Consider the following 14,778-nt stretch of genomic DNA (forward strand, 5'->3'; position numbering starts at 1 on the left):
GAATGGCCCCCTCCATTTGCACGTGTTATTTTTATTCGTCCTTATTAACGAATCCCACTCGGTGATTGATCACAGTCCAACTCTGAGAAACTGCCACAAAGTTCTGCCTTTATAATCTTAAGTGCAGACCTGATTGCAAAGTTAGCTGTCTTCACGTACTCCCACTCAGCGATCTGGTAGCTACGCCGGGATGTAAAATGCATCCCTCATAGTTCCTTCACGATTAGGATATTACGCTGTGAAAAGTGTCACATCACAACTATACCAAGGGAGAGGAACACATTTATTATTTGAAGTTATTTCTTCCCTTGAGGCAACTTAATGAGGGCGCTGTAAATAGCGGTTTAACTCGTCTCCTTGTGATCGTTTTAGAATGAGACAAGTCCGCCTAAAAGATCTGCCTCTTCAACAGTACAAGAATCAGGTTTATTATCACTGAATGATGTCATGAAATGTGTTGTTTTACAGCACAATATATGAAAAATTACTGTAAGTCACAATAAGCAGTATATTTTTAAAAAAACAGTGCAAAGAGAGAGCAGAATAGTGCGTTAGTGTTCATGGACCATTCATAACTCTGATGGTGGAGGGTAAGAAGCTGTTCTTAAAATGTTAAGTGTGCATCTTCAGGCTCCTGTACCACCTCCCTGATTGCAGTAATGATGTTGTTTTCAATGTATAAGATGTTGTTTAGTGTCAATCAATGAGGCATGAACAGATTAGAGATGGCAAAGTTATTTCCCATGGTAGGGGATTCTAGGACAAGAGGGCATGACTTCAGGATTGAAGGACATCCTTTTAGAACTGAGATGCAGAGAAATTACTTTAGTCACAGGGTGGTAAATCTGTGGAATTTGTTGCCACGAGCGGCTGTGGAGGCCAAGTCATTTGATATATTTAAGGCAGAGATAGATAGGTTCTTGATTAGCCGGGGCATCAAAAGGTATGGGGTGAAAGCAGGGGAGTGGGGATGACTAGAAGAATTGGATCAGCCCATGATTGAATGGCAGAGCAGACTCGATGGACCGAATGGCCTACTTCTCCTATATCTTATTGTCTTATGATAAATGCTTCTATCTTTCTCAATTTCCCACTTTCATAAGTAATGCCTTTATGAACTTTGTGAGGAGATGAATAGTTAGCACTGACATGGAGCACAACGATTCCTTGATGTTAGTGGTAGCATAGACTAGCTAGACGATTCTATTGACAGTTTCACAGAGGATGGTTCTTGTTCATTTGGAGGATTTTGCAGTGTGCACAGTAAATATACTTCATGGAGCCACAACATGCTTTGCCATGGCACAACTGTAATGTTTAATGGTGGGTTCATTGCTAAAGCACCAGAAGAAGCTTATTGAAGATGTAGGAGGATGAGAGGACCTTTGTAAGTCCTCCCTAGCAAGACCAGAACCACTGTGTTCCTTCCTGCTCCCATTTCCCCTCTCATTGATGTTGGGCTGTGAGTAGATTGGAGTAAGGACTGCAATGGGCCTCCTCTATTTGAAAAATGATTGGGAAGAGGGCAGTCAGCAGCTGTTGTGGTGAGCTGGGGGTGGTCAGAAAGTGATGACCTATCCAACTTTATGTATTTTCTGTTTTTCTCTGTTACTCTCCTATTCAAATTCATGTGAAACTCTTGTTGAGCACCCAGCCTCATAAGGTATGCCACTGGTCTGAGAAAAATGTATAGTAGTTTGATGAACTTTGATTAAGAATGGCATAAAGTCACCTGGGCTTCAGGAAAGAGAAATAGGGAGAACACACAGCAATTCCCTTCACAAGGTCAGCGCTGGAGAAGGTGAGTAACATCACAGCAATTCCCTTCACAAGGTCAGCGCTGGAGAAGGTGAGTAACATCACAGCAATTCTCATCGAGGGGTCTGCAATGGAGAGGGTGAGTAATATCACACAGCAATTCTCATCGAGGGGTCTGCAATGGAGAGGGTGAGTAATATCACACAGCAATCCTCATTGAGGGATCCAGCAATGGAGAGGGTGAGTAACAACACAGCAATTCTCATCGAGGGGTCAGCAACGGAGACAGTGAGTAACAACACACAGCAATTCTCATCACGAGGTCTGCAATGGAGAAGGTGAGTAACAACACAGCAATTCTCATTGAGAGGTCAGTAATGGAGAGGGTGAGTAATATCACACAGCAATTCTCATTGAGGGATCCAGCAACGGAGAGGGTGACTAACAGCACAGCAATTCTCATCACAAGGTCTGCAATGGAGAGAGCGAGCAACTTCAAGTTCTTGGGCATCAACATTTCCAATCTATCCTGGGCCCATCACAGTGACAGAATTACTAAGAAGGCACGGCAGTGGCTGTATTTCATTTGAAGTTTGAGCAGAGAGTTCTGGTATGTCACTGAAGACTCTAGCAAATATCTATAGTTGTACCATGAGGAGCATTCTAACTGATTGCATCGCTGTCAGATATGGAGGTGCCAATGCAAAATTTGCAAAGGGTTTTAAAATGATTCCAGCACCATCATGGGCACCAGCCTCCCCATTACTGAGAGTGTCTTCAACGGGCGACGTTGATCATGAAGGACACTTGCCATCCAGGTTATGCCCCTTCTCATTACTGCCACCAGGAAGGAGGAAAAAGAGCCCGAAGATGCACACTCAGTGTTTTACGAACAGCTCCCTCCCCCCAGCTATCAGATTTCTGATGATCCATGCTCACTATTTTGCACTATTTTTAAAAATAGTGTACACTATTCTTATTGTAATTTATAGTATTTTTTAAATATATTGCACAGTGCTGCTGCAAAACAACAAATTTCACAGCATATAGTTATATCTGTGATATTAAGCCTGATTTTGAGCTTTTGAAGATGAGACTTTGGTATAATTCACATTAAATATCTCCCGTTGATTTTATCTTTTATGTGACAGCTGTTTATTTTTGAGAAATAAAATGCAGTTCTCAGAACAGTTCGGATTGGACTCAATCATCTTCACAGTCTTGCTCTAATATCCCATAATCTTTCTGAAAATATAAAGTAGAAATTGCTGAAACTATTCAGCAGATCAATGCTGTATTCATTAGGAATTAAATTGAATAAGTATTTCTGTTGTCCTTTCATTAGAGCTACTGCATTCTGTTCTGTGCTCCTTTATTTTTTTGTTTATCAGGATGAATTCTGCACATTCATGCAACTAAAGTATCAGGAGATTGAGGAATCCTACGTACGATCAAAACATATCTCATTCTCCCTTCCGGCAACTGTCAGGATGCTCTCCCATGCCGAGCAGATTCTGCGCATTTACTTCACGCCTGATGAGATGTTCATCATGATGCGAGAAGGTGGAACCATTTCCTTCTGGACGTCACAACTAAAGCTGAAGCGTAGTCGGAGGCTCTTTGTACGTACATTTGTAGTCTTTCATAAGGATTGAGTTTGTGAGCTGGGCATTTGCACACTAAACTTCATTCCCACTATTACCGAGGAGTAATAGTGGGAATAATTTTCATTGGTCTTCAGTTGAGGTGACTGTCAAGCATAGATAATCAAATGCTATGTTCTTGTACTAGAAATTCAAAAATAGTTTAATGGCCTTTAGCACTTGGAAACTGTGGAACTTAGAAATTTACACATGCTGAGAAAGTGAGGAGGAGGAATAGACAGAAAGAAAAGAATGTGTCTGAATTGTTATTGACTGACAGAGGATACTGAAGGCTTCTACATTTCATGGTTACAGCAGACGTTTGTTTTCTCTATTTTCTTTCAATTTACATCTTCTCCAGGCAGATTAAATACATCAACAAGCCTCCAGAACCCTCTCTGGTAAAGAGCAAGCTGTCTTACCCATTTTCTCATAGTCTGAACCTTATCATATCCATGTGCTTTGTTCTCTCCATCTTTCCTCCTCCTCCACACACTTAAATCTGCTTGTTTTTAAAAATTTTCTCAATTCTGAAAACCATCACCCTAGAATACTCTCCACAGATGCTGACCAACTTGCTGAACATTTCTTGCATTTTTTTATACTTATATCTTTGTATTATCTGTATGTGTACAATTTTATCCCGTGCAGCTGAAGTCAGCGCATCATTGAGGCGCAATGAAAGCGTGCTGTGCGCAAGGCCCGAGCAGCATCCACTGCCACGACAGCACCCACCCACTTGTGTCCCACATGTGGGCGAGCCTTCAGGGCCCGGATTGGCCTCATCAGTCACCTCCGGACCCACAGCCACCAATCTCCCATTTGACTTTGAAGCCATGGTCATCTTCGACTACGAAGGACGAACAACAACAACACAATTTTATCGAAGTAAAAGTAGTACAATGCAGCTGGTAAAAATTGATAATCGATAATTTTATTCATTTTATCTTACAGGAGAAGTCTTTGAACCGGAAGCCAAAATGGATAACTGACTTCGCCATCATGTATCAATATAACAAGTTCATTCTAAGTACTGGGTATGGGTTCCTTCTCCATTTTACCTGAATGAATTTTATAAAGCTAAGTGAATTACATGAGAAGAGCTGAGGTATTTTATATTTCTTTTAAATTCAGAGATCGAGAAATTCAGATTTATGAGCTCTCTACATTTGAGCCATATTGCCAGATCACTGGTTCAGAGGCATGTCCATTACAGCTTGATTACTGGTAAGGAATCCAAGTTGTTGGCCTACTCCTAAGTGTGAGATATTCTTGAATTTTCACTTCAGTATCAAAATCTGAATGTAATGGTGCTCAATCGACTTCCTCCAGCGAATATTTTTGCTGCTCTAGATTCCAGCAACTATCATCTCTTGTGTCTCCATCAAAATAATTTATTTATTGATTGAGGTATGTCACTGAGTAGGCCCTTCCCGCCCTTCGAGCCACACTGCACAGCAACCCCTGATTTAACCCTTGCCTATTCACCGGACAGTTTACAATGGCCAATTAACCTACCAACCGGTACATCTTTGGACTGTGGGAGGAAATCGGAGCACCCAGAGGTAATCCAGGTGGTCACAGGGAGAACATACAAACTCCTTACAGACAGTGGCAGGAATTGAACTCTAGTTGCTGGTATTGTGCTAACCACTACACTACCATGCCACCGTATTCTGACTTACAAAATTGTTCTGCAATCTTCAGTACTTCACCAGAGTTTCTAAATTTAACATACCGTAGTGTAAACATTATTTCACAGAATTAGTTGTTGAAATAAAACTGACTGCAGCAGAAACCCTCAAGTTTAACAGTTTTGTTGGGCTAGAATAATTCTCCAAGATGTTTTGTGCTGTGAAATAGTTTGAATCCCTGTAGACGTCAGATGCTATGACTTGATTTCTTTTATTTTGCAGTTCTACTGGTGCCGATGACTGCATGATTCTCTATGGAGATGACCAGGTGAGAGTCTGATATGACCATTCTGTGCTGCTGACAGCTCCACACACCAGTGTCCTTTCAGTATCTAGAAAGCACTCCTAGTGTGCCTGGTGACACACAGATCTCAGCACAGGCCTTACTCTCTTTGCTTATTTAATAAACAAAATTCCAAATAGATTTGGGCTCACTTTCAAGGACTCTGCAACTCGTGTTCACAGAACACTGACTGGGGCGTTTCAGTGATGACTTCATTTTGCAGGTTGCAATGCTTTTATGCACGCAGTGCCCATTTTATTAGGTAAAGGAGTGGAACCCGGTGTGGTTCTCTGCTGCTGTAGCCCATCCTCTTCGATTTTTCACATGTTGCGAATTCAGAGATGGTCTTCTGCACATCAGTGTTCTAGCACCTGATTACTTGAGTTACTGTCACCTTCCTGTCAGTTCGAACCAGTCTGGCTATTCTCCTCTGACCTCTTGAATAACAAAGTGTTTTAGCTCACAAGACTACTCACTGGATGTTATTTGTTTTTCATACCATTCTTTGTAAACTCTAAAGACTGTTGTGTGGGGGCACGGGGGGGGGGGGTTTGTTAAATTCCATTTACCGTTTAATCTACCAAGCTGGTGGTTTTGGGCTGTGGGAGGGAACTGGAGGAAACCCAGTTGCAATCACAGGGTGAAAGTGGGTGAAAACTCCACATAGACAGCAGCTGAGTTCAGGCTTGAAGCGAGGTCACAGGAGCTGTGAAGCGACAGCTCTGCCACCTTATGCTACTGTGCTTACGCAACTGTTCGGCAGCAGTCGCAGAACCACAGTTTCTCTCAGCATTAATTAGCTTTTCTGTACTCTTCATCCTCACAACCAATGACTAATTATAAAATCTTGTGGTTCTGACACTGTAATGCTTCAGAATGCAGCAACGTTAAAAGAACTCCCAGACACTTTAAAAGTACTCCAACCTCTCAATCTCAGTGACCAATGATTTGAGAGCGGATACAATCAGCTAAAGGAGTAGGATTGCAACCATGTGCTTACCTTAAAATGCACTCAGTGTTACTGCACATCAAATTTCCTGATGAATGTATAATGTCTAGATACTTATGCTCCTTTAATTTTTGAAACTCTTCTCATTGCAGGGTTGTGTAAATATTTTACTTCTGTCATCTGCAGCAGAGACTTTAAGGTTTGTAATTTTGACAAGTTTCTGGATGTTTCTTCACTTTGAAATGGTATTGTCTGAGATTATAATGCTTGCTTAATGCAATTCACTTGAGTTTTGTTATGCATATTAACAATTTTCTAGTCTGTGAATTTAAAAATCGTGGGACAGTTTTGAACCAAGGTTTGTTGTTCCAAGTAACAAATCGTGGTTATGGATTGAAAAGGTAGCATCCTCTGTATCTGAGCTACGTGGCCAGGACGAACCCAGGTTCACAGATGGTTTATGTTGTGTTTCCCATCACTGTTGTAACAGTAACAGATGTATTACTCTCTTTTAAACAGTTAAGGTAATGGATAGAAACATGAATTGAAATTCATGCTTCTGGTTCCTAAAGACAACTGGTAGGAGCAAAAGTATGGGCAAAAAGTGAGGAAGTGACCCAGTGGAATAACCCTGGCGAGTCTTCTAATGCAGGCATACATAGAAGAGCAGATAAAGTGATGTAGGGAAAGAGAAACCAAAGATTGTTTAAAATATAATTTGAAATTTGATCACCAATTTGACGCCCACATTTTTAAATGTTCATAAAATATGTTTTAGTATACTAGTACAGTATGATTTCTCTGCAGACTGTGAGATGCTATGATAATACAATTACAGCGCCACCTGGTGTTAGAATGTGGCCTCACAACTGTGACCCCTATTCCGAAACTAGTGAAGCAGAGATTTGGGAGTTTTCCAGCAGGAAAGTGAATGATACAGAAAGCTCAAACACGAGGAAATCTGCAGATGCTGGAATTTCAAGCAACACACATAAAAGTTGCTGGTGAACGCAGCAGGCCAGGCAGCATCTCTAAGAAGAGGTACGGCGGACGTTACAGAAAGCTGTCACTAATTGTTCAATATATTTATGTCTTAGCCTAGTTTATTTGATTGGAGCCTAATTTAAAAAATATTGATATATTGCTCTTCATATTTTTAAATTCTTTTTTCTGGTCATGAAGACTAAGATGATCTCCAACATACTTTAAAATGGGTCATAAACACAAGAAAATCTGCAGATGCTGGAAAACCAAAGCAATACACACAAACAAAATGCTGGAGGAACTCAGCAGGCAGCATCTACAGACGTTTTGGGCTGAGACCCTTCATCAGGACACTTTTCAGCCTGGCTTGTTGAGTTCCTCTAGCATTTTCTGCGTGTTACTGTTCTAACAAAGTTCAGCAGCTGATGCTGTTTGTACATTGATTATCTGCTGGTGATTGTCTTCACTGTTGACGAGGCCATGTTGCCAATCAAGCTGTGGCTTCTTTTTCTGATACAGATTTTTTTTAAAAATTGAAACAGCAAATTAATGAACAGATCCCCTGGGAGTGTTCACTGGTACTTTGCTTTTGGCTCAAGATGCCATTGCAGGAATGAGAGCACCAATGGAACTGGTGCTGAAAAGGGACCATTACAACAATGTATAGTAACTGTCGCTGTGCTGGGAACCTGGAATGAACCTCTTGCCTCCTTCAGGCTGCCTGCTGGTATCTGGTGCTTAGTTCCATGGCTTAATGAAGCTGCCTGGGTGGGTTGGTGTTAGAGGATCGCATGAGCAGTGCCACAGATCAGGTCTGAGGTGGGGGGTGGAGATCAGGACCCAGCCTTCATGCTGAGTGTAGACCGTGTTATGGACAGGCAATGCCTGCTCCAGGTGTTGACGGGCTACCCAGACCTGACTGCATCTCTCATCACCTCCTGTTCCATGTGATGGAAGCTGCTGTCTCCCTTTGATTTGTCTTCCAGCACTGGAGACTTCTCCACAGTAACAAACTTTCTTTGAACTTGTTACCATAGAGAAATCTCTGGGCTGGGAGATTGATGCAGGAAAATGGAGGTGGTGGGTGGGTGGGGGGGGGGGCGGGGTTAGAAATGGGCACTCGTAAGACCATAAGGCATAGGAGCAGAATTAGGCCATTCAACCCATCAAGTCTGCTCCGCCATTCCATTACAACTGATCCAGGTCCCACTCAACCCAACACATCTCACCATATCCTTTGATGCCCTGACCAATTAGGAAACTATCAACTTCCACCTTAAGTATACGCACGGACTTGGCCTCTACTGCAGTCTGTGGCAGAGCATTCCACAGATTCCTAAAAAACTTCCTCCTTACCTCTGTTCTAAAGGGTCACCCCTCATTTTTGAGGCTGTGCCCTCCAGCCCTCTTACCTTCATATTCCTGCCAATAGATGAAAGCATCTCAAAAGCCACCTTACTAACCTGTCCTGTTACTTCCTGGGACCTGTGGACAAGTACTTTATGGTCCCTTCATTCTGCCATATTTTGCAATATTTTACCATTATTATTTTATTATGTTATCATATCTTTCCTTTGCTGTGAGGAGATGCCTTAAGACAGATGAAGACATGATTTAAAGGGATTTAAAGGTAATATGTCTGGACAGATGTGAAATTGTGGGGTCATGGAAACACAGAGGATTTCTATAATGAGTGAGAGTTAGAAAAGTGTTGGTGTTCAGTTGAACCTGTGTGTCCTTCTACATGAATCTCTGGAATTTAACAGGTAGCACAACAATACAATTGCAAAGAAAAATGTGATGCCCACTATTGCAAGAGAATTTAGGTACAAGATTATACAGGTCTGGTCTTCCTATTTAAGAATGAATTAATTTCCAGAAGAAGGAATACAATGGAAGTTTACCAGGTTAATTCATGGGATGGAGTGTTTGTCCTGTGAAGCAAAAGGATAAGGCCAATATTCTAGGATGAGAGGTAATTGGAGCAAAGCGCCAAATTCTCAGTTTGACAGGGTAAATGTAGAGTTGATGCTTCCTTTGGCCAGAATGTGTAGAACAAGGGTTCATAGTTTAAAAGTAAGGGATCAGCCATTTGAGGCAAAGATGAGAAGAAACCTCTTAACCCAGGAAAGTGAATATTTTGAATTGTGTATCCAAGGAAGTTGTGGTGCGCACTTAATGAGTATATATAGAACAAAGGACATTACAGCACAGTGCAGGCTCTTTGGCCCATGGTGTTGAGCTGACCTTTTATCCTACTCTAAGATCAATCTAGCCCATCCCTCCTACATAAGCCTCCATTTTTCGAAATTCCATGTGCCTATCTAAAAGTTTCTCAAGTGTTCCTGATGTACCTGCCACTACCACCACCCCAGGCAGGGTGTTTCACACACCCTGTACTCTCTGTGTAAAAGCTTACCTCTGACAAACCTGCCCCCCCATACTCTCCTCCAATCATCTTAAAATTATGTTCCCTCATATTAATTGTTTCTTCCCTGGGAAAAATCTCAGGCTATCCACTCAATCTATGCCTCTTATCATCATGTACACCTCAAAACTGTCATTAATGAACATTTTGATATTTGGAGATTTAAGGGATATGAAATTTGAGCAGAAAAGTGAGGCTGATGTAAAATAGCAGCCATTATATTGATACCTGTAAACCTAAGGGTAATGGAAAAGAATAGATTTAGAAAGCTACTGATGTATACACCGGAGAGTTTGGAAAGTACTCAAACACATTTTGGAATAAGATCTGGGAAAAACAAGAAACTGCAGATGTTGGAATTTGGAGCAACACTATCTGAGTTGAGCAGCAACAAGGCAGGAAAGAAATTGTAAACAACAGGAATTCTGCAGATGCTGGAAATTCAAGCAACACACATCAAAGTTGCTGGTGAATGCAGCAGGCCAGGCAGCATCTCTAGGAAGAGGTGCAGTCCACATTTCAGGCCGAGACCCTTCGTCAGGACTAACTGAAGGAAGAGTGAGTAAGGGATTTGAAAGCTGGAGGGGGAGGGGGAGATCCAAAATGATAGGAGAAGACAGGAGGGGGAGGGATGGAGCCAAGAGCTGGACAGGTGATAGGCAAAAGGGGATACGAGAGGATCATGGGACAGGAGGTCCGGGAAGAAAGATGGGGGGGGGGACCCAGAGGATGGGCAAGAGGTATATACAGAGGGACAGAGGGAGAAAAAGGAGAGTGAGAGAAAGAATGTGTGCATAAAAATAAGTAACAGATGGGGTACAAGGGGGAGGTGGGGCCTTAGCGGAAGTTAGAGAAGTCAATGTTCATGCCATCAGGTTGGAGGCCACCCAGACGGAATATAAGGTGTTGTTCCTCCAACCTGAGTGTGGCTTCATCTTTACAGTAGAGGAGGCTGCGGATAGACATGTCAGAATGGGAATAGGATGTGGAATTAAAATGTGTGGCCACTGGGAGATCCTGCTTTCTCTGGCGGACTGAGCGTAGATGTTCAGCAAAGCGGTCTCCCAGTTTGCGTCGGGTCTCGCCAATATATAAAAGGCCACATCGGGAGCACCGGACGCAGTATATCACCCCAGTCGACTCACAGGTGAAGTGTTGCCTCACCTGGAAGGACTGTTTGGGGCCCTCAATGGTGGTAAGGGAGGAAGTGTAAGGGCATGTGTAGCACTTGTTCCGCTTACACGGATAAGTGCCAGGAGGGAGCTCAGTGGGGAGGGATGGGGGGGGACGAATGGACAAGGGAGTTGCGTAGGGAGCGATCCCTGCGGAATGCAGTGGGGGGAGGGAAAGATGTGCTTAGTGGTGGGATCCTGTTGGAGGTGGCGGAAGTTACGGAGAATAATATGTTGGACCCGGAGGCTGGTGGGGTGGTAGGTGAGGACCAGGGGAACCCTATTCCTAGTGGGGTGGCTGGAGGATGGAGTGAGAGCAGATGTACGTGAAATGGGGGAGATGCGTTTAAGAGCAGAGTTGATAGTGGAGGAAGGGAAGCCCCTTTCTTTAAAAAAGGAAGACATCTCCCTCGTCCTAGAATGAAAAGCCTCATCCTGAGAGCAGATGCGGCGGAGACGGAGGAATTGTGAGAAGGGGATGGTGTTTTTGCAAGAGACAGGGTGAGAAGAGGAATAGTCCAGATAGCTGTGAGGGTCAGTAGGCTTATAGTAGACATCAGTGGATAAGCTGTCTCCAGAGACAGAGACAGAAAGATCTGAAAAGGGGAGGGAGGTGTCGGAAATGGACCAGGTAAACTTGAGGGCAGGGTGAAAGTTGGAGGCAAAGTTAATAAAGTCAACGAGTTCTGCATGTGTGCAGGAAGCAGCGCCAATGCAGTCGTCGATGTAGCGAAGGAAAACGGGGGGACAGATACCAGAATAGGCACGGAACATAGATTGTTCCACAAACCCAACAAAAAGGCAGGCATAGCTAGGACCCATACGGGTGCCCATAGCTACACCTTTAGTTTGGAGGAAGTGGGAGGGGCCAAAGTAGAAATTATTAAGAGTAAGGACTAATTCCGCGAGACGGAGCAGGGTGGTGGTAGAGGGGAACTGATTAGGTCTGGAATCCAAAAAGAAGCATAGAGCTTTGAGACCATCCTGATGGGGGATGGAAGTATATATAAGGACTGGACATCCATGGTGAAAGTAAAGCGGTGGGGGCCAGGGAACTTAAAATCATCGAAAAGTTTAAGAGCGTGAGAAGTGTCACGAACATAGGTCGGAAGGGATTGAACAAGGGGGGATAAATCCGTGTCGAAGTATGCAGAAACGAGTTCGGTGGGGCAGGAGCAAGCTGAGACAATAGGTCGGCCAGGACAGGCAGGTTTGTGGATCTTGGGTAGGAGGTAGAAACAGGAAGTGCGAGGTGTGGGAACTATAAGGTTGGTAGCAGTAGATGGGAGATCCCCTGAGCGGATAAAGTCGGTGATGGTGTGGGAGACAATGGCCTGGTGCTCCTTAGTGGGGTCACGATCGAGGGGTAAGTAAGAGGAGGTATCCGTGAGTTGTCGCTGTGCCTCGGCAAGGTAGAGGTCAGTACGCCAGACTACAACAGCACCCCCCTTTTCGGCGGGTTTAATAATAAGGTTAGGAATGGTGTGGAGGGAGTGGAGAGCAGAGCGTTCCGAAGGATTGAGGTTGGAATGGGGACAAGGTGCGGTGAAGTCGAGACGGTTGATGTCCCGTCGGCAATTAGCGATAAAGAGATCCAGAGCAGGCAGAAGACCAGAGCGGGGTGTCCATGAAGAAGAGGAGGGTTGAAGATGGGAGAAGGGGTCATCAGTGGGGGTGGAAGAGTCCTTGCCGAAGAAGTAGACTCGGAGACGGAGACGGCGGAAGAAAAGTTCCGCATCATGGCGAACACGGAACTCGCTGAGGTGTGGGCGAAGGGGGACAAAGGTGAGGCCCTTACTGAGAACAGAGCGTTCTGCCTCCGACAGTTGAAGGTCGGAGGGGATGGTAAAGACCTGGCACGGATGAGAGCTGAGATCAGAGGCGGGAGGGGGGAGGTTGGGGTGAGAGGAAGGTGGAGACTCTGAGGGCCCAGGAGTTGACGGTGGGATCTGAGGGAGATGGGGTTGCAGAATGGTGGTGGGGGAAGGGGAGACGGGAGTCACAACAGCAGCACATAAAATTGTCAACATTTTTGGTCAAAACCCTGCAAATAGGACTTGTTGGCACTTATGCTTTCTGTGTGAAATGCTTTTCCATTTAGGTACAATATTATTTTGTCTAATGTAAGCTGTCATTCAATCTGTTGGTGTTATTATCAGGCCAAATATCCCAAGTTGCTAGCTAACTGGCTGCTAAGCCAACATGTCATGAAATTAGGTACGAAAAGTTAACAGAAGTAAACCAGGTAAAGGCCGTTCCCATCAGCATGTTTGTTTCTTTAGTTTCAGGAACAGTTTTATTTTGTTGATGAAGGGTGTATGTGTTAGGATAGATTGTTTCTAATTGTTGGTCTTTTTCATGGCAGAACATGGAAGAAGTGCCCTAAAGTGGATAATTTTCCCAGCATTAGCATAGAAAATTCCGTACTGTCACCAAATGTGACTTACATTCGTTGGAAGGTGCATGAAGACTGGGTAACACAGGTAACAGTGTGGTCGATATCTATAATGACTTCATTGCATATCATCTACCCCAGTGTGTGCTCGTACATGTGTACACATGCACACACACACACACTAATATCCCTGCAACAGATCCTGGTGTTCAGTCACAAAGAAACCTTTTTGCCACCAGACCAAGACCTTATTCTGTCATCTATACATGATAGTGGGTTTGCCACAACCATCTGACATTAAAAGAACCTTTATTCCTTGGTATGAAATTGAGCACCTTGGATGTCAACGTCCTGATAGACGAGCCCGCCCTCAAAGCAACTCATGTCACCACACAACTGCAGCTCCTGGAATTTTGACACTTTGACATTGACATCTATGTCCTGACTAGGATATGATGGAAGACTAACAGAAAGAGAAATGTTCTCTCCTCAGGGTAGGTTTGAGCTTCTCTGATGTTTCATTGAAAAATCAAATTTGATTGGTCTAAATGGAGTCAGTACATGTACTTCAATACTGGAACCGATGGATGTGGCCAAGGAGGACTTCTCCAACTTTGGAAAAAAAATCCCTGGTCCATCCTGAATGAGTTCACATCGTTGATAAGAAGCTCCCCTTATCTCAAGGGGGCATGATGGACTGGGAACTTGGAATGCAGGGAGCATCTGGAACCACTATACATGGGCTTTTTTTTGACCTCACTATGTCTCAACTGGGACCGAGCATCTTTCACTAATTTGCAGCTTGCAAAAATTTGCCCTATTTTAAAAGCATTATATGACGGCATGCAAGCACTGATCTTAACCAACACATCCCTGCTGAGTGGGAGGCTGATATCACAAAACTCATCTCAACCTTTCTTTGCTGCTGTGCTGCATCTTATCTTCAATGAGCTTCCCTCTGCAGTGGACCTAATCCAGGTGACTGGCCAACGGGCAGCACCTCCACTCCGAACCAAAGTTACCCCCATCACCACACAGGTGACACTTGCAAAGGCCAAATTCCGAGTCACTGTTGACTCATTCACTGAAGGAAGTGAGAGAAAGGCCTTTGCACTCCATGTCTTCTCTTTTCCTGTTCTGACAAAGGATCTTTGACTGTTGTGTTAACTCTGTTTCTCTTTCTGCAGATGTTGCCCGAGATGTTGAGTATTTCCAGCATTTTATGTTTTAATATATACAAATGGCTATTAACTTGCCCCAACTATAAAGAACAGACTTCTGCCAATAAGTGTGTTTGGAAAAAAGCCCTGGGGAACGTGGACTCCCTCCCATTTTTCAGGAATGACCTGTCTATGAAGGCAGACGATGCTGATGAATTTCCCCATTGCCTGCAGTGTCGATCTGAGGAAAAGATTTTAGTGTTTGAGACCTCAACCTGGCACAGTGCTGATGGTCTACTGGTCATCAGTAAC

General features: G+C 43.8%; 1 protein-coding gene across 3 annotated transcripts in view; it reads left to right on the plus strand.

The window, feature by feature from the left end:
- Positions 1-14,778, plus strand: part of wdr95 (WD40 repeat domain 95) — a 138,639-nt gene that overhangs the window by 58,498 nt on the left and 65,363 nt on the right. For all 3 annotated transcript variants that reach the window (XM_063054272.1, XM_063054274.1, XM_063054275.1), the window contains 6 exons: positions 3,150-3,380; positions 4,356-4,438; positions 4,536-4,628; positions 5,318-5,363; positions 6,480-6,526; positions 13,277-13,394. In XM_063054272.1, the coding sequence (XP_062910342.1) occupies positions 3,150-3,380; positions 4,356-4,438; positions 4,536-4,628; positions 5,318-5,363; positions 6,480-6,526; positions 13,277-13,394 (618 nt within the window). The remainder of the gene's footprint in view (positions 1-3,149; positions 3,381-4,355; positions 4,439-4,535; positions 4,629-5,317; positions 5,364-6,479; positions 6,527-13,276; positions 13,395-14,778) is intronic.

The sequence above is a fragment of the Mobula hypostoma genome, chromosome 7, assembly GCF_963921235.1.
Source record: "Mobula hypostoma chromosome 7, sMobHyp1.1, whole genome shotgun sequence".
Classification (NCBI taxonomy): domain Eukaryota; kingdom Metazoa; phylum Chordata; class Chondrichthyes; order Myliobatiformes; family Myliobatidae; genus Mobula; species Mobula hypostoma.